The sequence below is a fragment of the Panulirus ornatus genome, chromosome 30 (genome assembly GCF_036320965.1).
Source record: "Panulirus ornatus isolate Po-2019 chromosome 30, ASM3632096v1, whole genome shotgun sequence".
Lineage (NCBI taxonomy): Eukaryota > Metazoa > Arthropoda > Malacostraca > Decapoda > Palinuridae > Panulirus > Panulirus ornatus.
The window spans coordinates 17,971,044-17,998,239 of NC_092253.1; the positions used below are offsets into that span (position 1 = coordinate 17,971,044).

The 27,196-nt window shown below is 40.8% G+C and overlaps 1 protein-coding gene across 1 annotated transcript in view; it reads right to left on the reverse strand.

Annotated features, from left to right (window-relative positions):
* Nucleotides 1–2,461: 2,461 nt before the first annotated feature.
* The window catches only part of LOC139758433 (uncharacterized), a 49,300-nt gene continuing 24,565 nt past the window's right edge, over nucleotides 2,462–27,196 (reverse strand). Inside the window, exon 2 of the mRNA XM_071679836.1 lies at nucleotides 2,462–6,995. Within this exon, the coding sequence (XP_071535937.1) occupies nucleotides 4,316–5,665 (1,350 nt within the window). The 5' untranslated portion in view covers nucleotides 5,666–6,995 and the 3' untranslated portion in view covers nucleotides 2,462–4,315. The remainder of the gene's footprint in view (nucleotides 6,996–27,196) is intronic.

Below are 27,196 nucleotides of genomic sequence, written 5' to 3' on the forward strand. Positions count from 1 at the left end.
TACAAAATACTCACTCCATCACTACTTGTTACCATTTCCCCCTTTCACCAATATTCCTGTTTGTTCTCTTGTTTTTTACATATGTACCTCCTTCCAAAACATCTTTTTCTCTCTAAAGTTTGCTGGTACTTGGTCACCCCAATTCTCGTCTGCCCTCTTTTTCAACCCCTTCATCCTCCTCATCACCTCCTGCCACTTCCTCTTATAAATTCTCCAATCATTTACACTACTTCCCTGTAAGTGCTGCCTAAAGTCCTCTCTTTTCTATTTCACTAGCAACTTTACTTCTTCATCCCACCACTCTACCCTTTCCAATCTGCCCACCTCCCACCTTTTACATCCTACATGCATCTCTCACTCATGCCAGTACTTCTTCCCTAAATAACTCCCATTCTTTACCCACTCCCCATGCTTAATTTATTCTCACCTTTTGCTATTCTACACTTAATCTCTCCTGGTATTTCTGCACACAAATCTCTTTCCTAAGCTCACTTACTCTCATCACTCTCTTCTCACCAATGTTTCCTGTATACTGAAAACCTTTACAAATCTTCATCCCACCAGCTGCTCCCCTCAGCACATTTGCATCCAGAAGTCTATCTTTTACATGCCTATCAATTAATATGTAATCCAATAAAGCCTTTTCATCATCTTTCCTACCCACACACATATAATTGTGTGTATCCCTCTTTTCAAACCATGTATTCCCAATCACCAGTCCTTCTACAGCACACAACTCCACAAGCTGTTCACCATTTCCATTCATAATACTAAATACCCCATGCTCACCAATTATACCCTCAACTTCTACATAACCCACCTTTGTAATGGAGTCACCCATCACTAATACTCAGTTTCTTGTATGAAAACTGCTGACATACTCACTCAGCTGCTCCCAAAACACTTGCCTCATAATCTTTCTTTTCATGGCCAGGTGCATAAATATTGATAATCACCAATCTCTCAACATCAACTTTAATGTTTACCCAAAGCAGTCTAAAATTCACTTTCTTACATTCTTTTACACACTCCCACAACTCATGCTTCAGGAGATAATACTTCTGCCTTAGCTCTTTTCCCCTCACAAACCTCTAACTATACTCCCAAGACCCTTTTTCCCCTTTACCCTTGAGCTTTGTTTCACTCAGAACATCTGGGTTTCTTTCCTCAAATATTCAACCTAATTCTCCTTTCTTATCTTGGTTACATCCACACACACTTAGACACCTAAATGTGAGCCTTTGAGCACTCCTTGCTTGACTCCTTCTATTCTATCTTTTAGAAAGTGAAATACAAGAAGGAATGTTTCCAGCCCCCTGCTTTCACCCCCTTTAGTTGCCTCCTACAACATGCAAGAAATATGTAGGTAGAAGTCTTTCTCCCATACCCCTACATTTATGTTATGTAATTGTTCCATGCCTCAAATCCTGAAACAAGATGCGAAATTTTCCTGTTCCTTCATTTCTAAAAAATTCATGTTTTAAAACATGCAATGAGCTCCACACTGCTAACTGCAAGCATGAAAATCAGCACAACACATCCTTATTCATATATATCAAATGGTCAATATTTATGGATTCTCAGGTATAGAGTTATTAATTGTTTACAGTTTGGCTAAATGTATTGTAAACCATCATGGTCAATATTGTTACTTTTTGCTCATAGTTTTCATATTCACCATGGAAATGTCACAGTCTGTGCATGGAGCTATTATAAAGGCAAGATTGGTTGTGCCTAATATCAATATAGTAAAAATGATTGCCCAATAAGACAGGGCTTTATCAACATGTTACATGAATTCAGTGCAATGAAAATACATCCAGCATGAACTGTCTAACATGTCAATAATTTCTAAAGTAACATAGACAAGAGATAAGGGGTTCAGCAGCCACAAACCAGGGCTTTGTGGTGAACAGATGGGTGAAATTTAAGATGGAGTAGAGACATGGGTATGTCAAGTCCTCAATACAAAAGGAACACTAAGAAAGAGGAAAGAATGGTTAATAAAAGATGTCAAAAACCAAAGGAACTTCAAGATGTTCAGTGGGGAAGATACAGACAACTCTCCAGCCAGCCAGCAATTGCAAGTCATAAGAGAACACAGAATAATTATAACAGGTTGAGAAACGCAGACCAAAGAAACTCTGAAAAGGATATTGTGAACAAGGCAGGTGAAAATCTAAATCACTTCCATAGATTCATCATGAGTCATTTGTCAGTTATGGAGCAGGTAAACAGGTGGCTAAGGGATTCAGATGTAAAACTTGCAGAGGGTGCTGTATGGATATTGAAGAACTGAAAAACACGTTCAAAAGTATTTTCACAGTTGAAGACACTAAAGCCCTAACACCAGTGAGATGGAATGGGAAGAAAGTTTTGGAAATAGTTGAGATATTCCCTGCGTGTCGTAGAAGGCGACTAAAAGGGGAGGGAGCGGGAGGCTGGAAATCCTCCCCTCTCGTTTTTTTTTTTTTTTCCCAAAAGAAGGAACAGAGGAGGGCCAGGTGAGGTTATTCCACAAAGGCCCAGTCCTCTGTTCTTAACACTACCTCGCTAATGCGGGAAATGGCGAATAGTTTAAAAGAAAAAGAAAAAAGATCTATAAAAGATGTAAACAAATACTAAAAGGACTTAACCACACAGTAATCATGTGACACAGGAGCTTGCTGAGTGGTGGGAGGTACAGAAACAGCTAGCTCTCAGGAGCAAAAACCAAAGTAATATCTACAGAAGAGGAAAAGTGGACCAACATTGCAATGCAGGACAAGTGGGTCAAGTTTTGAAGTTAGCCTGGGAGAGTTTATAAGTCGGACTGCTTTCAACTCAACTGTCAAGTAAGAATGCAGAGCTAGAACCACCCCAGATGTGAGAGCAGTCCTCCATTCAAAGACAAATCAATCCTTTGTAGAAACAGAGCAACTGTTAAGAAGAAAAGAAATTATGAAATCTAAAAATGACTCCTAGTTTCTTAAGAGGCAGACTTATCTATTTACATAATGTGGGGTTTCCATGAAAGAGTGGATGTTACAATAATGCCAAGTATGTTCATTATGAAGTGGAATTACAGAACTGTCAAAGGAAATATGAGAGTTGTGAGGAGTTTTTGATAGGCAGATGGGTTAGAAACAGGGTCTTGGAAGAATTAAACTAAATCAGATTAAGTCTACCCCAATAAGATATTCTGTCCAAGTGTTGGTTTACTGAAGAACTTGTGTCAAGATGAGATGCAAATTGAGTGAGAGAAAAAGGAGCATAATTGGAGGGTTTGGAGGAATGCAGTGTTGAGTTGTCAGTGTATGAGTGCACCTGATTATTTATAAAAGAGAGGAAACTGTTGACTTAAAAAAGGAAAGGTGCAAGGGGCAACACAGAACCTTGAAGGATACTGCTGTTGATAGAGAAGGGCAAGCTGATCAATCAATAACAACAGAGATAGATCAGCCAGAGAGGAAGGAACAAAGTGAGGCATGGGGAGCTTAGATATGAGACCCCAACGCCACTTCCTGTCAAAAGCTTTGGATATTTCTTAGGCAACTACATAAGACTCCCAAAAGTCTTTCATGGATAATGACCAGACATTAAGTAAGATAGGAAAGAATGTCACCCATGATCGCATCTTACAGAAGTCATACTGGTGATCTGAGAGAATATGAAATTCAGATGTCTAAGGATATGGGGGTTAAGGAAGGATTTAAACACTTTGGAAATGGTAGGTCTCAAAGCAACAGAATGATAGGGGGGTCATAATGGTCACCCTTCTTAGGGATGTATCAACTCATGGTTCTTAAGCAGAAATGGAACAGACGAGCAAGCATATGTGCAGTTAAGAAGCACACTCTTCCAGTACATCTATTATATTCCTATATGGCAACTAATCCCCTGTGACGGATACTCCATTTCACAATGTTGGTGAAACATTGTATAGAACACAGAATAAACTTCTTTTAACAGTAATAACACAATGTATATTGATTTCATATATAAATAGAAGAAATAACTATATAATGGGGCTACCATAAATTTAAGATTCTCACATTCACAGTTACCAACCTTACCATGACAACACAAAACAAGTCGTACTAATAATTTCAAAATTCATCAGACTCATCTGGGAAGTTACTTTTTTTACCATGCATAAACACCACAGCAACTATACTACCTCATGGTAACCCCAGTCAAATATACTGTTTGTTACATTAGATACTTTTTCACTGATAAATCACAAAATGGAGGAGTTTTGTTGCAGTTGCCATATTTACACTCATTAAGGGAAGGAAGGTTTTCATCTTTAGCACTGGGATTAACTTTATAATGCTCAGAATTCTTCATCAATAATGTCTATGTCATCCATCTCATTCTTTAAGAATGTCTCAGGAACAATTCTGGCCAGTTCTGAACAAGTGTCTGTCTTCCATACGATACATTCTGGACCATTACCAACTTCCTGTGTCATTTCTTCTGGATTAACATACTTCTTTTCCAAAAACTGAAACTCCATATGGTCTCCAGATGTCTGATGGCTGGACATACTCTTGCTACACTGACTTTCACAATGGCAAGAAGTATTGCATATCTGATCAACCTTGTAGTGGAAGCTTTGACCAGAGGGTACACTTGTGAAAGTCTCCCTATTGTGAAGTTTTGTGTGCCTCTCTAAATCACTGATCCGAAAGAAGGTCTTGTGACACTGTAAACATTCATATGATTTCTTTCTTGTATGAATAATCATGTGATGCACTAAAGCACTCCTATAGGAGTAGGTTTTCTGGCACTGTGAACATTCATATAGCTTTTCTCCTGTATGATTAGTCATATGCTGTGCCAAACGACTGGGACAAGTAAAGCTCTTCCGGCATTGTGTACATTGATATGGCTTCTCTCCTGTATGAATACTCATATGCTTTGTTAGATTACTGCTTTGGGAGAAGGCCTTTTGGCACTGTGAACATTCATATGGCTTCTCTCCAGTATGAACTGTCATGTGCTGTGCTAAAGTACTCCGATGAGAGAAGGTCTTTTGACACTGTGAACATTCATATGGCTTTTCTCCTGTATGGATAGTCATATGCTTTGATAAGTTACTTCTCTGGGAAAATGTCTTTTGGCACTGTGAACATTCATATGGCTTTTCTCCTGTATGGACCTTCATGTGCTGTGCCAAATGACTCTTCAGAGAAAAGGCCTTCTGGCAGTGGGAGCATTCATATGGTTTCTCTCCTGTATGAACAATCATATGCCTTACTAAATCACTCTTCCGGGAGAAGTTCTTTTGGCACTGACAACATTCATATTGCTTCTCTCTTGTATGATTAGTAATGTGCTCCACTAAATGACTCCTCCTGGAAAAGGTCTTTGGGCATTGTGAACACTCATATGGCTTTTCTCCAGTATGAACAGTCATATGCTGCACTACAGAACTCTTCCTAGAGAAAGTCTTATGGCACTGTGAACATTCATGTGGCTTTTCTCCTGTATGACTAATCATGTGTCGCAATAACGTTTTTCTTCGAGAGAAGGTCTTCTGGCACAAAGAACATTCATACTGTTTATCTATCATATGAATGTCCATGTGCTTTCCAAAGTTACAATGCTGAATAAAGCTTTTCTGGTACTGTGAACACTTAGAAGATTTCTCATCCATGGATGTGGACATGTGTTTCTTCATCAATGAATGCTTTAAAAATGTTATGTTGTGCAGTGAACATGCCACTCATTTGCCCTCTGTAACACAAAGTGTTGTTACATAACAGTCGCAGAGCTCTTGACACTCTGCAATGTTCATCAACAGTACACCGTACCCAGTCCCATGTGGTGCGTGGAATATGCACAAGAATAGTGTGTGGAGCATCAGTCTCAGCAAACTAATCCAGGTAACCAAGGGTCAATTTCCGAGAGAACATCTCATGACCCATGCATGGTGGACAGTTGTGGCTCTGGTTTTTGTTTGCCTTTTACAGTAGAGTTATATGACTTCAATTTCTCTTCCACACCCTTATCCACACAGTTAAATTGCTATGTCCTCCAATCTGGCATAACCTGCTTTACATGCTTTGCACTATTTACCCTTGATTATAATCCACACTTTGAGCTTATCAGATGTTCCCACTTTTATACGTAAGAATTTAGTAGTTTCTCCACCTGAATTTTGGAATTTTCTAAACTTCATAATGAATAAGAAGAAATGATGTGTACAGTGTATGTAAGTACAATATATGGAGATAAACACTTTGAAATTTATAATAAACAAATAAGTCTAAATTCTAGGGATCTGAATTTTAAAAGTAACACCATATTTACGTCTAGTTTTACACCATAACTTTTGATAAAAATCTCAGCATAGCATTAACAGCAATCATTGAAGAATGCATGCTCATCAACAGTAATCTGAATTTTCATGACACGATGACCTCTGAAAAAAATAAAAACTGCAAAATATGCTAAAGTACCATAAGATTTAAAAGAATTTCATTTTACTAATCATTAACTTTGGTCCTTGTCATAAAGAAATATAATCAACAATAACACTGAAAAATATTAAAAAAAATTAATTGTACTAGACATTAACAATGGTCACTTATTAACAATGATACGTTTCCTTTAAATCATTTTGACTTCATTGTTGTTGGTAATGTTTCATTTTTATGTCATCACAACTTTATTGCTGGTAACAATGCTCTTCATATTGCCTCTATTGTTATTATTGCTATATCCTCTTATGGACATTGATCTTCAGCTACTTCTACTGCTTCTGCTGCTTTTGTCCTCATAAAATTTCTTTTTATTATGCTTCCTGTATTTGATTCTAATGGTTGTACGTTGTTCTTGCAAGGCCTTCCATAATGCTTGAATACATAGATTTCATTCTTGTAGCATGGTTGTATGTTGTTCTTGTAAGGCCCTTCATAATGCTTGAATAGCTAGATTTCATTCTTGTAGCTGAATATAATTCAGGAAAGCTTGGAACCACTCATCACATTCTAGTGCTGAGCAGAGAGCTGTCAATGACAGGCAATTAAACATTAGCATATAAAGTCTTGGTTAATAAACAGAAGACCCTTTGTAGAAAGGGCTGCCAAAAGGTAAAGATAACATCTTTACACAAAATGCTTACAGTATAACAAGATGAGGCAGTTAACATCTAGTTCTAATGATCAAGAAAACTCATAATCTCTAATGTATAATACAAATATTATATAAAGACAAGATCCTCATGATCAAACACTGTAAGTACCTGAAGATAAAATTCTAAATATCAAATACTAACACTAAACGGACGTAAAAGCCTTAAATTAAAAGCTTATGATATATAGATATAAGATCCTCCTCAAAGTGTCACAAGAGCAAGCACTTCAGTGTATGTCAAGTTGCACTCCTCTGACCCAGGTAGCTATTTTTTTCTTTCTGCCTCACCCACATATAGAATGTTGGTACTCTGTCCACAAATATAGAATCTCTCCTTGTCACACATAAACTGACAACACAACTCACACAACTCATTCTCCGTAACTTAAGTTTCTCCTGCAAAAGAGCACTACGTGCTAGCCCTGCCTACCAACAAAATAGTAGGAGCAAAAGATAGAAGTAGCAGGTAGGGACATTAGACAGAAGCATTAGGGAGAGGTAGCTGGTGAGAACATTTATGTATGAGCATCACATACAAGTAGTACGTTGGAACATTGGGTAGAAGTAATCAGTAAGAACATTAGGTAGGAGCCTCTGGAAATACTGTGCAAGAGTTGCCCTCTGTCTGTGGCCTGTCAAGGGTGCAGCAATAAAACACTAAAAAATGTCACTGTAGTTCACCACTTATGGAGGCAAACAGGCAGGTCCTTTTCTATAAGTGTTAAAGTTATATGAATATCAAAACCTCTACATTAGGAGTTCATGATGTAGAAAGACCAAACTTTTAACATCCTTATGATATATATATATATATATATATATATATATATATATATATATATATTCTTTTTTTTTTTCATACTATTCGCCATTTCCCGCATTAGCGAGGTAGCGTTAAGAACAGAGGACTGGGCCTTTGAGGGAATATCCTCACCTGGCCCCCTTCTCTGTTCCTTCTTTTGGAAAATTAAAAAAAAAAAGAGGGAAGGATTTCCAGCCCCCCGCTCCCTTCCCTTTTAGTCGCCTTCTACGACACGCAGAGAATACGTGGGAAGTATTCTTTCTCCCTTATCCCCAGGGATAATATATATATATATATATATATATATATATATATATATATATATATATATATATATATTAATCCCTGGGGATAGGGGAGAAAGAATACTTCCCACTTATTCCCTGCGTGTCGTAGAAGGCGACTAAAAGGGAAGGGAACGGGGGGCTGGAAATCCTCCCCTCTCGTTTTTTTTTTTAATTTTCCAAAAGAAGGAACAGAGAAGGGGGCCAGGTGAGGATATTCCCTCAAAGGCCCATTCCTCTGTTCTTAACGCTACCTCGCTATCGCGGGAAATGGCGAATACTATGAAAAAAAAAATATATATATATATATATATATATATATATATATATTTTTTTTTTTATACTTTGTCGCTGTCTCCCGCGTTTGCGAGGTAGCGCAAGGAAACAGACGAAAGAAATGGCCCAACCCACCCCCATACACATGTATATACATACGTCCACACACGCAAATATACATACCTACACAGCTTTCCATGGTTTACCCCAGACGCTTCACATGCCTTGATTCAATCCACTGACAGCACGTCAACCCCGGTATACCACATCGCTCCAATTCACTCTATTCCTTGCCCTCCTTTCACCCTCCTGCATGTTCAGGCCCCGATCACACAAAATCTTTTTCACTCCATCTTTCCACCTCCAATTTGGTCTCCCTCTTCTCCTTGCTCCCTCCACCTCCGACACATATATCCTCTTGGTCAATCTTTCCTCACTCATCCTCTCCATGTGCCCAAACCACTTCAAAACACCCTCTTCTGCTCTCTCAACCACGCTCTTTTTATTTCCACACATCTCTCTTACCCTTACGTTACTCACTCGATCAAACCACCTCACACCACACATTGTCCTCAAACATCTCATTTCCAGCACATCCATCCTCCTGCACCCAACTCTATCCATAGCCCACGCCTCGCAACCATACAACATTGTTGGAACCACTATTCCTTCAAACATACCCATTTTTGCTTTCCGAGATAATGTTCTCGACTTCCACACATTCTTCAAGGCCCCCAGAATTTTCGCCCCCTCCCCCACCCTATGATCCACTTCCGCTTCCATGGTTCCATCCGCTGCCAGATCCACTCCCAGATATCTAAAACACTTCACTTCCTCCAGTTTTTCTCCATTCAAACTCACCTCCCAATTGACTTGACCCTCAACCCTACTGTACCTAATAACCTTGCTCTTATTCACATTTACTCTTAACTTTCTTCTTCCACACACTTTACCAAACTCAGTCACCAGCTTCTGCAGTTTCTCACATGAATCAGCCACCAGCGCTGTATCATCAGCGAACAACAACTGACTCACTTCCCAAGTTCTCTCATCCCCAACAGACTTCATACTTGCCCCTCTTTCCAAAACTCTTGCATTTACCTCCCTAACAACCCCGTCCATAAACAAATTAAACAACCATGGAGACATCACACACCCCTGCCGCAAACCTACATTCACTGAGAACCAATCACTTTCCTCTCTTCCTACACGTACACATGCCTTACATCCTCGATAAAAACTTTTCACTGCTTCTAACAACTTTCCTCCCACACCATATATTCTTAATACCTTCCACAGAGCATCTCTATCAACTCTATCATATGCCTTCTCCAGATCCATAAATGCTACATACAAATCCATTTGCTTTTCTAAGTATTTCTCACATACATTCTTCAAAGCAAACACCTGATCCACACATCCTCTACCACTTCTGAAACCACACTGCTCTTCCCCAATCTGATGCTCTGTACATGCCTTCACCCTCTCAATCAATACCCTCCCATATAATTTACCAGGAATACTCAACAAACTTATACCTCTGTAATTTGAGCACTCACTCTTATCCCCTTTGCCTTTGTACAATGGCACTATGCACGCATTCCGCCAATCCTCAGGCACCTCACCATGAGTCATACATACATTAAATAACCTTACCAACCAGTCAACAATACAGTCACCCCCTTTTTTAATAAATTCCACTGCAATACCATCCAAACCTGCTGCCTTGCTGGCTTTCATCTTCCGCAAAGCTTTCACTACCTCTTCTCTGTTTACCAAATCATTTTCCCTAACCCTCTCACTTTGCACACCACCTCGACCAAAACACCCTATATCTGCCACTCTATCATCAAACACATTCAACAAACCTTCAAAATACTCACTCCATCTCCTTCTCACATCACCACTACTTGTTATCACCTCCCCATTTGCGCCCTTCACTGAAGTTCCCATTTGCTCCCTTGTCTTACGCACTTTATTTACCTCCTTCCAGAACATCTTTTTATTCTCCCTAAAATTTAATGATACTCTCTCACCCCAACTCTCATTTGCCCTTTTTTTCACCTCTTACACCTTTCTCTTGACCTCCTGTCTCTTTCTTTTATACATCTCCCACTCAGTTGCATTTTTTCCCTGCAAAAATCGTCCAAATGCCTCTCTCTTCTCTTTCACTAATACTCTTACTTCTTCATCCCACCACTCACTACCCTTTCTAATCAACCCACCTCCCACTCTTCTCATGCCACAAGCATCTTTTGCGCAAGCCATCACTGATTCCCTAAATACATCCCATTCCTCCCCCACTCCCCTTGCTTCCATTGTTCTCACCTTTTTCCATTCTGTACTCAGTCTCTCCCGGTACTTCCTCACACAGGTCTCCCTCTCAAGCTCACTTACTCTCACCACCCTCTTCACCCCAACATTCACTCTTCTTTTCTGAAAACCCATACAAATCTTCACCTTAGCCTCCACAAGATAATGATCAGACATCCCTCCAGTTGCACCTCTCAGCACATTAACATCCAAAAGTCTCTCTTTCGCACGCCTGTCAATTAACACGTAATCCAATAACGCTCTCTGGCCATCTCTCCTACTTACATAAGTATACTTATGTATATCTCGCTTTTTAAACCAGGTATTCCCAATCATCAGTCCTTTTTCAGCACATAAATCTACAAGCTCTTCACCATTTCCATTTACAACACTGAACACCCCATGTATACCAATTATTCCCTCAACTGCCACATTACTCACCTTTGCATTCAAATCACCCATCAGTATGACCCGGTCTCGTGCATCAAAACCACTAACACACTCATTCAGCTGCTCCCAAAACACTTGCCTCTCTTCATCTTTCTTCTCATGCCCAGGTGCATATGCACCAATAATCACCCACCTCTCTCCATCAACTTTCAGTTTTACCCATATTAATCGAGAATTTACTTTCTTACACTCTATCACATACTCCCACAACTCCTGTTTCAGGAGTATTGCTACTCCTTCCCTTGCTCTTGTCCTCTCACTAACCCCTGACTTTACTCCCCAGACATTCCCAAACCACTCTTCCCCTTTACCCTTGAGCTTCGTTTCACTCAGAGCCAAAACATCCAGGTTCCTTTCCTCAAACATACTACCTATCTCTCCTTTTTTCACATCTTGGTTACATCCACACACATTTAGGAACCCCACTCTGAGCCTTCGAGGAGGATGAGCACTCCCCGCATGACTCCTTCTTCTGTTTCCCATTTTAGAAAGTTAATACAAGGAGGGGAGGATTTCTGGCCCCCCGCTCCCGTCCCCTCTAGTCGCTTTCTACGACACGCGAGGAATACGTGGGAAGCATTCTTTCACCCCTATCCCCAGGGGTAATATACATATACATATACATATACACACACATACACATACATACGCACATATATACACACACACACATACATATATATACATATGAAAAATGTAAGAAACAATTTAGAAAACTGAAACTTCTAGCTTGAAATGAATGAAAAAAATGAATGTCACATAATGGTTCAACCTCAGGCTATGGAAAAAAGGAAATGTATATATATATATATATATATATATATATATATATATATATATATATATATATATATATATATGGGAGCCTTGAAAAATGTGTGGAAGTCGAGAACATTATCTCGGAAAGCAAAAATGGGTATGTTTGAAGGAATAGTGGTTCCAACAATGTTGTATGGTTGCGAGGCGTGGACTATGGATAGAGTTGTGCGCAGGAGGATTGATGTGCTGGAAATAAGATGTTTGAGGACAATGTGTGGTGTGAGGTGGTTTGATCGAGTAAGTAACCTAAGGGTAAAAGAGATGTGTGGAAATAAAAAGAGCGTGGTTGAGAGAGCAGAAGAGGGTGTTTTGAAATGGTTTGGTCACATGGAGAGAATGCGTGAGGAAAGATTGACCAAGAGGATATATGTGTCGGAGGTGGAGGGAACACGGAGAAGAGGGAGACCAAATTGGAGGTGGAAAGATGGAGTGAAAAAGATTTTGTGTGATCGGGGCCTGAACATGCAGGAGGGTGAAAGGAGGGCAAGGAATAGAGTGAATTGGAGCGATGTGGTATACCGGGGTTGACGTGCTGTCAGTGGATTTAATCAAGGCATGTGAAGCGTCTGGGGTAAACAATGGAAAGCTGTGTAGGTATGTATATTTGCATGTGTGGACGTATGTATATACATGTGTATGGGGGTGGGTTGGGCCATTTCTTTCGTCTGTTTCCTTGCGCTACCTCGCAAACGCGGGAGACAGCAACAAAGAAAAAAAAAAAAAAAATATATATATATATATATATATATATATATATATATATATATATATATATATATATATATATATATATATATATATACATTATATGGGAGGGTATTGATTGAGAGGGTAAAGGCATGTACAGAGCATCAGATTGGGGAAGAGCAGTGTGGTTTCAGAAGTGGTAGAGGATGTGTGGATCAGGTGTTTGCTTTGAAGAATGTATGTGAGAAATACTTAGAAAAGCAAATGGATTTGTATGTAGCATTTATGGATCTGGAGAAGGCATATGATAGAGTTGATAGAGATGCTCTGTGGAAGGTATTAAGAATATATGGTGTGGGGGCAAGTTGTTAGAAGCAGTGAAAAGTTTTTATCGAGGATGTAAGGCATGTGTACGTGTAGGAAGAGAGGAAAGTGATTGGTTCTCAGTGAATGTAGGTTTGCGGCAGGGGTGTGTGATGTCTCCATGGTTGTTTAATTTGTGTATGGATGGGGTTGTTAGGGAGGTGAATGCAAGAGTTTTGGAAAGAGGGGCAAGAATGAAGTGACTGAGTTTGGTAAAGTGTGTGGAAGAAGAAATTTAAGAGTAAATGTGAATAAGAGCAAGGTTAATAGGTACAGTAGGGTTGAGGGTCAAGTCAATTGGGAGGTAAGTTTGAATGGAGAAAACTGGAGGAAGTAAAGTGTTTTAGATATCTGGGAGTGGATCTGGCAGCAGATGGAACCATGGAAGTGGAAGTGAATCATAGGGTGGGGAGGGGGCGAAAATCCTGGGAGCCTTGAAGAATGTGTGGAAGTCGAGAACATTATCTCGGAAAGCAAAAATGGGTATGTTTGAAGGAATAGTGGTTCCAACAATGTTGTATGGTTGTGAGGCGTGAGCTATGGATAGAGTTGTGCGCAGGAGGGTGGATGTGCTGGAAATGAGATGTTTGAGGACAATGTGTGGTGTGAGGTGGTTTGAATGAGTAAGTAATGTAAGGGTAAGAGAGATGTGTGGAAATGAAAAGAGCGTGGTTGAGAGAGCAGAAGAGGGTGTTTTGAAATGGTTTGGGCACATGGAGAGAATGAGTGAGGAAAGATTGACCAAGAGGATATGTGTCAGAGGTGGAGGGAACGAGGAGAAGTGGGAGACCAAATTGGAGGTGGAAAGATGGAGTGAAAAAGATTTTGAGTGATCGGGGCCTGAACATGCAGGAGGATGAAAGGCGGGCAAGGAATAGAGTGAATTGGATCGATGTGGTATACCGGGGTTGACGAGCTGTCAGTTGATTGAATCAGGGCATGTGAAGCGTCTGGGGTAAACCATGGAAAGCTGTGTGGGGTCTGGATGTGGAAAGGGAGCTGTAGTTTCAGGCATTATTGCATGACAGCTAGAGACTGAGTGTGAACGAATGAGGCCTTTGTTTTCCTTTCCTAGCACTACCCCGCACACATGAGGGGGGAGGGGGATGGTATTTCCATGTGTGGCGAGGTGGCGATGGGAATGAATAAAGGCAGTGTGAATTGTGTGCATGGGTATATATGTATGGTCTGTGTGTGTATATATATGTGTACATTGAGATGTATAGGTATGTATATTTGTGTGTGGACGTGTGTGTATATACATGTGTATGGGGGTGGGTTTGGCCATTTCTTTCGTCTGTTTCCTTGCGCTACCTCGCAAACGCGGGAGAGAGCGACAAAGCAAAATAAATAAATATCAATAATATATATATATATATATATATATATATATATATATATATATATATATATATATATATTATTTATTTCATTTTGCTTTGTCGCTGTCTCCCACGTTAGAAACCAGAAATGGAAGAAACTAGGAGAACAGGAAGATCAAATTGTAGACAGAAGGAGTAAAAAAGATTTTGAATGATCACGGCCTGAACATACAGGAAGGTGAGACATGCATGGGACAGTGTGAACTGGAATAAGGTATAATGGGGTCAACGTGGTGTCAAAGGACTGAACCAGAGCACATGAAGCTTCCAGGGTAAACCATGGAAAGGTCTAAGGGGCCTGGATGTGGATAAGGTTTGAGGTTTGGTGCATTTACACATGACAGCTAAAGAATGGATGCGAGTGGACTTAACCTTTCTCTGTCCATTCCTGGAGCTCCCTTGCTAATGCAGAAATGGTGATCAAATATGAATAGATATATGTACATATGTTATCCCTGGAAATAAAGAATGTTTCCCATATATTCCCTGTATGTTGAGAGAGAGAGAGAGAGAGAGAGAGAGAGAGAGAGAGAGAGAGAGAGAGAGAGAGAGAGAGAGAGAGAGAGAGAGAGAGAGAGGTATGAATACGAATAAGTATATTAATAAAGAGGATATATGTCAGAAGTGGAAGGAACAAGAAACAGGAGACCAAACTAGAGGGGGAAGGATGGAGCGAAAAAAATTTTGAGCAATCAGGGCCTGAACATACAGTAGGGGGAGAGGTGTGCAAGGAATAGAGTGAATTGGAACAAAGTGGTATACCAGGGGCTACCTACTGTCAATGGACTGACAGGGCATGTGAAATGTCTGGGGTCTGTGGGGACTGGATGTGAATAGGGAGCTGTGGTCCTGGTGCACTACATATGACAGATACTGAGAGTGAATGAATGTGGCCTTTTTTGTCTGTTTTTCTGGCGCTACCTGGCTGAAGCAACGGGTAGCAACGCTGTTTCCTGTGGGGCGAGGCTGCACCAGGAATGAATGAAGGCAAGCATGTATGAATATGCACATATATAAATACTTGATAACATTAAACCTCTCAATCATCCTAAAAATAAATGTCATTACAATGTCCCTTCTTCTCGTTTCTCATTGGCCCATAATGGAGATAATGAGATGTGGTAGAAGGTATTAATTTTCCCTTTATTTGACACCTTACTACCAATACTGTAGCAAGGAAACACTTGAAAGGGGTAATATATATATATATATATATATATATATATATATATATATATATATATATATATATATATATATTTTTTTTTTTTTTTTTTTTTTATACTTTGTCGCTGTCTCCCGCGTTTGCGAGGTAGCGCAAGGAAACAGACGAAAGAAATGGCCCAACCCCCCCCCACAAACATGCACACACATACGTCCACACACGCAAATATACATACCTACACAGCCCTCCACGGTTCACCCCAGACGCCCCACATGTCCTGATTCAATCCACTGACAGCACGTCAACCCCGGTATACCACATTGCTCCAATTCACTCTATTCCTTGCCCTCCTTTCACCCTCCTGCAAGTTCAGGCCCCGATCACACAAAATCTTTTTCACTCCATCTTTCCACCTCCAATTTGGTCTCCCTCTTCTCCTCGTTCCCTCCACCTCCGACACATATATATATATATAATATATATATACATATACATATATATATATATATATATATATATATATATATATATATATATATAGAGTTGTGCGCAGGAGGGTGGATGTGCTGGAAATGAGATGTTTGAGGACAATATGTGGTGTGAGGTGGTTTGATCGAGTAAGTAATGTAAGGGTAAGAGAGATGTGTGGAAATAAAAAGAGTATGGTTGACAGAGCAGAAGAGGGTGTTTTGAAATGGTTTGGTCACATGGAGAGAATGAATGAGGAAAGATTGACCAAGAGGATATATGTGTTAGAGGTGGAGGGAACAAGGAGAAGTGGGAGACCAAATTGGAGGTGGAAAGATGGAGTGAAAAAGATTTTGAGTGATTGGGACCTGAACATGCAGGAGGGTGAAAGGCGTGCAAGGAATAGAGTGAATTGGAACGATGTGGTATACCGGGGTCAATGCGCTGTCAATGGATTGAACCAGGGCATGTGAAGCATCTGGGGTAAACCATGGAAAGTTCTGTGGGGCCTGGATGTGCAAAGGGAGCTGTGGTTTCGGTGCATTATTACATGACAGCTAGAGACTGAGTGTGAACAAATGTGGCCTTTGTTGTCTTTTCCTAGCGCTACCTCGCACAGATGAGGGGGGAAGGGGTTATTATTCCATGTGTGGCGAGGTGGCAATGGGAATAAATAAAGGCAGACAGCATGAATTATGTACATGTGTATATATGTGTATGTCTGTGTGTGTATATATATGTGTACATTGAGATGTATAGGTATGTATATTTGCGTGTGTGGACGTGTATGTATTTACATGTGTATGAGGGTGGGTTGGGCCATTTCTTTCGTCTGTTTCCTTGCGCTACCTCACTAATGCGGGAGACAGCGATAAAGCAAAAAAATAAATATATATTTTCTTTCAAACTATTCGCCATTTCCCGCGTTAGCAAGGTAGCGTTTAGAACAGAGGACTGGGCCTTAGAAGGAATATCCTCACCTGGCCCCCTTCTCTGTTCCTTCTTTAGGAAAATTAAAAAAAAAAAAAGAGAGGGGAGGATTTCCAGCCAACCGCTCCCTCCCCTTTTAGTTGCCTCCTACGACACGCAGGGAATATGTGGGAAGTATTCTTTCTCCCCTATCCCCAGGGGAGAAAGAATACTTCCCACGTATTCCCTGCGTGTCGTAGAAGGCGACTAAAAGGGAAGGGAGCGGGGGGGCTGGAAATCCTCCCCTCTTTTTTTTTTTTTTTTTTTTTTTTTTTTTTTTTTTTCCAAAAGAAGGAACAGAGAAGGGGGCCAGGTGAGGATATTCCCTCAAAGGCCCAGTCCTCTGTTCTTAGCGCTACCTCGCTAATGCGGGAAATGGCGAATAGTATGAAAAAAAAAAAAAAAAAAAAAAAAAAAATATATATATATATATATATATATATATATATATATTTTTTTTTTTTTTTTATACTTTGTCGCTGTCTCCCGCGTTTGCGAGGTAGCGCAAGGAAACAGACGAAAGAAATGGCCCAACCCCCCCCATACACATGTATATACATACGTCCACACACGCAAATATACATACCTACACAGCTTTCCATGGTTTACCCCAGACGCTTCACATGCCTTGATTCAATCCACTGACAGCACGTCAACCCCGGTATACCACATCGCTCCAATTCACTCTATTCCTTGCCCTCCTTTCACCCTCCTGCATGTTCAGGCCCCGATCACACAAAATCTTTTTCACTCCATCTTTCCACCTCCAATTTGGTCTCCCTCTTCTCCTTGTTCCCTCCACCTCCGACACATATATCCTCTTGGTCAATCTTTCCTCACTCATCTCTCCATGTGCCCAAACCACTTCAAAACACCCTCTTCTGCTCTCTCAACCACGCTCTTTTTATTTCCACACATCTCTCTTACCCTTACGTTACTCACTCGATCAAACCACCTCACACCACACATTGTCCTCAAACATCTCATTTCCAGCACATCCATCCTCCTGCGCACAACTCTATCCATAGCCCACGCCTCGCAACCATACAACATTGTTGGAACCACTATTCCTTCAAACATACCCATTTTTGCTTTCCGAGATAATGTTCTCGACTTCCACACATTCTTCAAGGCCCCCAGAATTTTCGCCCCCTCCCCCACCCTATGATCCACTTCCGCTTCCATGGTTCCATCCGCTGCCAGATCCACTCCCAGATATCTAAAACACTTCACTTCCTCCAGTTTTTCTCCATTCAAACTCACCTCCCAATTGACTTGACCCTCAACCCTACTGTACCTAATAACCTTGCTCTTATTCACATTTACTCTTAACTTTCTTCTTCCACACACTTTACCAAACTCAGTCACCAGCTTCTGCAGTTTCTCACATGAATCAGCCACCAGCGCTGTATCATCAGCGAACAACAACTGACTCACTTCCCAAGCTCTCTCATCCCCAACAGACTTCATACTTGCCCCTCTTTCCAAAACTCTTGCATTTACCTCCCTAACAACCCCATCCATAAACAAATTAAACAACCATGGAGACATCACACACCCCTGCCGCAAACCTACATTCACTGAGAACCAATCACTTTCCTCTCTTCCTACACGTACACATGCCTTACATCCTCGATAAAAACTTTTCACTGCTTCTAACAACTTTCCTCCCACACCATATATTCTTAATACCTTCCACAGAGCATCTCTATCAACTCTATCATATGCCTTCTCCAGATCCATAAATGCTACATACAAATCCATTTGCTTTTCTAAGTATTTCTCACATACATTCTTCAAAGCAAACACCTGATCCACACATCCTCTACCACTTCTGAAACCACACTGCTCTTCCCCAATCTGATGCTCTGTACATGCCTTCACCCTCTCAATCAATACCCTCCCATATAATTTACCAGGAATACTCAACAAACTTATACCTCTGTAATTTGAGCACTCACTCTTATCCCCTTTGCCTTTGTACAATGGCACTATGCACGCATTCCGCCAATCCTCAGGCACCTCACCATGAGTCATACATACATTAAATAACCTTACCAACCAGTCAACAATACAGTCACCCCCTTTTTTAATAAATTCCACTGCAATACCATCCAAACCTGCTGCCTTGCCGGCTTTCATCTTCCGCAAAGCTTTCACTACCTCTTCTCTGTTTACCAAATCATTTTCCCTAACCCTCTCACTTTGCACACCACCTCGACCAAAACACCCTATATCTGCCACTCTATCATCAAACACATTCAACAAACCTTCAAAATACTCACTCCATCTCCTTCTCACATCACCACTACTTGTTATCACCTCCCCATTTGCGCCCTTCACTGAAGTTCCCATTTGCTCCCTTGTCTTACGCACTTTATTTACCTCCTTCCAGAACATCTTTTTATTCTCCCTAAAATTTAATGATACTCTCTCACCCCAACTCTCATTTGCCCTTTTTTTCACCTCTTGCACCTTTCTCTTGACCTCCTGTCTCTTTCTTTTATACATCTCCCACTCAATTGCATTTTTTCCCTGCAAAAATCGTCCAAATGCCTCTCTCTTCTCTTTCACTAATACTCTTACTTCTTCATCCCACCACTCACTACCCTTTCTAATCAACCCACCTCCCACTCTTCTCATGCCACAAGCATCTTTTGCGCAATCCATCACTGATTCCCTAAATACATCCCATTCCTCCCCCACTCCCCTTACTTCCATTGTTCTCACCTTTTTCCATTCTGTACTCAGTCTCTCCTGGTACTTCCTCACACAGGTCTCCTTCTCAAGCTCACTTACTCTCACCACCCCTTCACCCCAACATTCACTCTTCTTTTCCTGAAAACCCCATACAAATCTTCACCTTAGCCTCCACAAGATAATGATCAGACATCCCTCCCAGTTGCACCTCTCAGCACATTAACATCCAAAAGTCTCTCTTTCGCACGCCTGTCAATTAACACTAATCCAATAAGCTCTCTGGCCATCTCTCCTACTTACATAAGTATACTTATGTATATCTCGCTTTTTAAACCAGGTATCCCAATCATCATCCTTTTTCAGCACATAAATCTACAAGCTCTTCACCATTTCCATTTACAACACTGAACACCCATGTATACAATTATTCCTCAAACTGCCACATTACTCACCTTTGCATTCAAATCACCCATCACTATGACCCCGTCTCGTGCATCAAAACACTAACACACTCATTCAGCTGCTCCCAAAACACTTGCCTCTCTTATATAATAATATATATATATAATATATATATATATATATATATATATATATATTATATATAATTTTATATATATTATTTATTTCATTTTGCTTTGTCGCTGTCTCCCACGTTAGAAACTAGAAATGGAAGAAACTAGGAGAACAGGAAGATCAAATTGTAGACAGAAGGAGTAAAAAAGATTTTGAATGATCACGGCTGAACATACAGGAAGGTGAGACATGCATGGGACAGTGTGAACTGGAATAAGGTATAATGGGGTCAACGTGGTGTCAAAGGACTGAACCAGAGCACATGAAGCTTCCAGGTAAACCATGGAAAGGTCTAAGGGCCTGGATGTGGATAAGGTTTGAGGTTTGGTGCATTTACACATGACAGCTAAAGAATGGATGCGAGTGGACTTAACCTTTCTCTGTCCATTCCTGGGCTCCCTTGCTAATGCAGAAATGGTGATCAAATATGAATAGATATATGTACATATGTTATCCCTGGAAATAAAGAATGTTTCCCATATATTCCCTGTATGTTGAGAGAGAGAGAGAGAGAGAGGAGAGAGAGAGAGAGAGAGAGAGAGAGAGAGAGAGAGAGAGAGAGAGAGAGAGAGGAGAGAGGTATGAATACGAATAAGTATATTAATAAAGAGGATATATGTCAGAAGTGGAAGGAACAAGAAACAGGAGACCAAACTAGAGGGGGAAGGATGGAGCGAAAAAAATTTTGAGCAATCAGGGCCTGAACATACAGTAGGGGGAGAGGTGTGCAAGGAATAGAGTGAATTGGAACAAAGTGGTATACCAGGGCTACCTACTGTCAATGGACTGACAGGGCATGTGAAATGTCTGGGGTCTGTGGGGACTGGATGTGAATAGGGAGCTGTGGTCCTGGTGCACTACATATGACAGATACTTGAGTGAATGAATGTGGCCTTTTTTGTCTGTTTTTTCTGGGGCTAACCCGGCTGAAGCAACGGGGAAGCAACGCTGTTTCCTGTGGGGCGAGGCTGCACCAGGAATGAATGAAGGCAAGCATGTATGAATATGCACATATATAAATACTTGATAACATTAAACCTCTCAATCATCCTAAAAATAAATGTCATTACAATGTCCCCTTCTTCTCGTTTCTCATTGGCCCATAATGGAGATAATGAGATGTGGTAGAAGGTATTAATTTTCCCTTTATTTGACACCTTACTACCAATACTGTAGCAAGGAAACACTTGAAAGGGGTAATATATATATATATATATATATATATATATATATATATATATATATATATATATATATATATATATTTTTTTTTTTTTTTTTTTTTTATACTTTGTCGCTGTCTCCCGCGTTTGCGAGGTAGCGCAAGGAAACAGACGAAAGAAATGGCCCAACCCCCCCCCACAAACATGCACACACATACGTCCACACACGCAAATATACATACCTACACAGCCCTCCACGGTTCACCCCAGACGCCCCACATGTCCTGATTCAATCCACTGACAGCACGTCAACCCCGGTATACCACATTGCTCCAATTCACTCTATTCCTTGCCCTCCTTTCACCCTCCTGCAAGTTCAGGCCCCGATCACACAAAATCTTTTTCACTCCATCTTTCCACCTCCAATTTGGTCTCCCTCTTCTCCTCGTTCCCTCCACCTCCGACACATATATATATATATAATATATATATACATATACATATATATATATATATATATATATATATATATATATATATATATATAGAGTTGTGCGCAGGAGGGTGGATGTGCTGGAAATGAGATGTTTGAGGACAATATGTGGTGTGAGGTGGTTTGATCGAGTAAGTAATGTAAGGGTAAGAGAGATGTGTGGAAATAAAAAGAGTATGGTTGACAGAGCAGAAGAGGGTGTTTTGAAATGGTTTGGTCACATGGAGAGAATGAATGAGGAAAGATTGACCAAGAGGATATATGTGTTAGAGGTGGAGGGAACGAGGAGAAGTGGGAGACCAAATTGGAGGTGGAAAGATGGAGTGAAAAAGATTTTGAGTGATTGGGACCTGAACATGCAGGAGGGTGAAAGGCGTGCAAGGAATAGAGTGAATTGGAACGATGTGGTATACCGGGGTCAATGCGCTGTCAATGGATTGAACCAGGGCATGTGAAGCATCTGGGGTAAACCATGGAAAGTTCTGTGGGGCCTGGATGTGCAAAGGGAGCTGTGGTTTCGGTGCATTATTACATGACAGCTAGAGACTGAGTGTGAACAAATGTGGCCTTTGTTGTCTTTTCCTAGCGCTACCTCGCACAGATGAGGGGGGAAGGGGTTGTTATTCCATGTGTGGCGAGGTGGCAATGGGAATAAATAAAGGCAGACAGCATGAATTATGTACATGTGTATATATGTGTATGTCTGTGTGTGTATATATATGTGTACATTGAGATGTATAGGTATGTATATTTGCGTGTGTGGACGTGTATGTATTTACATGTGTATGAGGGTGGGTTGGGCCATTTCTTTCGTCTGTTTCCTTGCGCTACCTCACTAACGCGGGAGACAGCGATAAAGCAAAAAAATAAATATATATTTTCTTTCAAACTATTCGCCATTTCCCGCGTTAGCAAGGTAGCGTTTAGAACAGAGGACTGGGCCTTAGAAGGAATATCCTCACCCGGCCCCCTTCTCTGTTCCTTCTTTAGGAAAATTAAAAAAAAAAAAGAGAGGGGAGGATTTCCAGCCAACCGCTCCCTCCCCTTTTAGTTGCCTCCTACGACACGCAGGGAATATGTGGGAAGTATTCTTTCTCCCCTATCCCCAGGGGAGAAAGAATACTTCCCACGTATTCCCTGCGTGTCGTAGAAGGCGACTAAAAGGGAAGGGAGCGGGGGGCTGGAAATCCTCCCCTCTTTTTTTTTTTTTTTTTTTTTTTTTTTTTTTTTTTCCAAAAGAAGGAACAGAGAAGGGGGCCAGGTGAGGATATTCCCTCAAAGGCCCAGTCCTCTGTTCTTAGCGCTACCTCGCTAATGCGGGAAATGGCGAATAGTATGAAAAAAAAAAAAAAAAAAAAAAAAAAAAATATATATATATATATATATCTATATACATATATATATTTTTTTTTTTTTTTTTATACTTTGTCGCTGTCTCCCGCGTTAGCGAGGTAGCGCAAGGAAACAGACGAAAGAAATGGCCCAACCCCCCCCATACACATGTATATACATACATCCACACATGCAAATATACATACCTACACAGCTTTCCATGGTTTACCCCAGACGCTTCACATGCCCTGCTTCAATCCACTGACAGCACGTCAACCCCGGTATACCACATCGCTCCAATTCACTCTATTCCTTGCCCTCCTTTCACCCTCCTGCATGTTCAGGCCCCGATCACTCAAAATCTTTTTCACTCCATCTTTCCACCTCCAATTTGGTCTCCCTCTTCTCCTTGTTCCCTCCACCTCCGACACATATATCCTCTTGGTCAATCTTTCCTCACTCATCCTCTCCATGTGCCCAAACCACTTCAAAACACCCTCTTCTGCTCTCTCAACCACGCTCTTTTTATTTCCACACATCTCTCTTACCCTTACGTTACTCACTCGATCAAACCACCTCACACCACACATTGTCCTCAAACATCTCATTTCCAGCACATCCATCCTCCTGCGCACAACTCTATCCATAGCCCACGCCTCGCAACCATACAACATTGTTGGAACCACTATTCCTTCAAACATACCCATTTTTGCTTTCCGAGATAATGTTCTCGACTTCCACACATTCTTCAAGGCCCCCAGGATTTTCGCCCCCTCCCCCACCCTATGATCCACTTCCGCTTCCATGGTTCCATCCGCTGCCAGATCCACTCCCAGATATCTAAAACACTTCACTTCCTCCAGTTTTTCTCCATTCAAACTCACCTCCCAATTGACTTGACCCTCAACCCTACTGTACCTAATAACCTTGCTCTTATTCACATTTACTCTTAACTTTCTTCTTCCACACACTTTTCCAAACTCAGTCACCAGCTTCTGCAGTTTCTCACATGAATCAGCCACCAGCGCTGTGTCATCAGCGAACAACAACTGACTCACTTCCCAAGCTCTCTCATCCCCAACAGACTTCATACTTGCCCCTCTTTCCAAAACTCTTGCATTTACCTCCCTAACAACCCCATCCATAAACAAATTAAACAACCATGGAGACATCACACACCCCTGCCGCAAACCTACATTCACTGAGAACCAATCACTTTCCTCTCTTCCTACACGTACACATGCCTTACATCCTCGATAAAAACTTTTCACTGCTTCTAACAACTTTCCTCCCACACCATATATTCTTAATACCTTCCACAGAGCATCTCTATCAACTCTATCATATGCCTTCTCCAGATCCATAAATGCTACATACAAATCCATTTGCTTTTCTAAGTATTTCTCACATACATTCTTCAAAGCAAACACCTGATCCACACATCCTCTACCACTTCTGAAACCACACTGCTCTTCCCCAATCTGATGCTCTGTACATGCCTTCACCTTCTCAATCAATACCCTCCCATATAATTTACCAGGAATACTCAACAAACTTATACCTCTGTAATTTGAGCACTCACTCTTATCCCCTTTGCCTTTGTAAAATGGCACTATGCACGCATTCCGCCAATCCTTAGGCACCTCACCATGAGTCATACATACATTAAATAACCTTACCAACCAGTCAACAATACAGTCACCCCCTTTTTTAATAAATTCCACTGCAATAACATCCAAACCTGCTGCCTTGCCGGCTTTCATCTTCCGCAAAGCTTTCACTACCTCTTCTCTGTTTACCAAATCATTTTCCCTTACCCTCTCACTTTGCACACCACCTTGACCAAAACACCCTATATCTGCCACTCTATCATCAAACACATTCAACAAACCTTCAAAATACTCACTCCATCTCCTTCTCACATCACCACTACTTGTTATCACCTCCCCACTTGCGCCCTTCACCGAAGTTCCCATTTGCTCCCTTGTCTTACGCACTTTATTTACCTCCTTCCAGAACTTCTTTTTATTCTCCCTAAAATTTAATGATACTCTCTCACCCCAACTCTCATTTGCCCTTTTTTTCACCTCTTGCACCTTTCTCTTGACCTCCTGTCTCTTTCTTTTATACATCTCCCACTCAATTGCATTTTTTCCCTGCAAAAATCGTCCAAATGCCTCTCTCTTCTCTTTCACTAATACTCTTACTTCTTCATCCCACCACTCACTACCCTTTCTAATCAACCCACCTCCCACTCTTCTCATGCCACAAGCATCTTTTGCGCAATCCATCACTGATTCCCTAAATACATCCCATTCCTCCCCCACTCCCCTTACTTCCATTGTTCTCACCTTTTTCCATTCTGTACTCAGTCTCTCCTGGTACTTCCTCACACAGGTCTCCTTCTCAAGCTCACTTACTCTCACCACCCTCTTCACCCCAACATTCACTCTTCTTTTCTGAAAACCCATACAAATCTTCACCTTAGCCTCCACAAGATAATGATCAGACATCCCTCCAGTAGCACCTCTCAGCACATTAACATCCAAAAGTCTCTCTTTTGCACACCTGTCAATTAACACATAATCCAATAATGCTCTCTGGCCATCTCTCCTACTTACATAAGTATACTTATGTATATCTCGCTTTTTAAACCAGGTATTCCCAATCATCAGTCCTTTTTCAGCACATAAATCTACAAGCTCTTCACCATTTCCATTTACAACACTGAACACCCCATGTATACCAATTATTCCCTCAACTGCCACATTACTCACCTTTGCATTCAAATCACCCATCACTATGACCCGGTCTCGTGCATCAAAACCACTAACACACTCATTCAGCTGCTCCCAAAACACTTGCCTCTCTTGATCTTTCTTCTCATGCCCAGGTGCATATGCACCAATAATCACCCACCTCTCTCCATCAACTTTCAGTTTTACCCATATTAATCGAGAATTTACTTTCTTACACTCTAACACATACTCCCACAACTCCTGTTTCAGGAGTATTGCTACTCCTTCCCTTGCTCTTGTCCTCTCACTAACCCCTGACTTTACTCCCAAGACATTCCCAAACCACTCTTCCCCTTTACCCTTGAGCTTCGTTTCACTCAGGGCCAAAACATCCAGGTTCCTTTCCTCAAACATACTACCTATCTCTCCTTTTTTCACATCTTGGTTACATCCACACACATTTAGGCACCCCACTCTGAGCCTTCGAGGAGGATGAGCACTCCCTGCGTGACTCCTTCTTCTGTTTCCCATTTTTAGAAAGTTAATACAAGGAGGGGAGGATTTCTGGCCCCCCCGCTCCCGTCCCCTCTAGTCGATTTCTACGACACGCGAGGAATACGTGGGAAGTATTCTTTCACCCCTATCCCCAGGGATAATATACATATATATATACATATACACATACACACACATACACATACATACGCACATATACACACACACACACACACATATATATACATATGAGAAAAGTAAGAAACAATTTAGAAAACTGAAACTTCTAGCTTGAAATGAATGAAAAAAAAGAATGTCACATAATGGTTCAACCTCTGGCTATGGAAAAAAGGAAATGTATAATTTATTTACACAAACGTCAATAGCAGTTCTCATCAATTTAACCACTGTATCAATATATATATATATATATATATATATATATATATATATATATATATATATATATATATATATATATATATTATTTATTTTATTTTGCTTTGTCGCTGTCTCCCGCGTTAGAAACCAGAAATGGAAGAAACTAGGAGAACAGGAAGATCAAATTGTAGACAGAAGGAGTAAAAAAGATTTTGAAT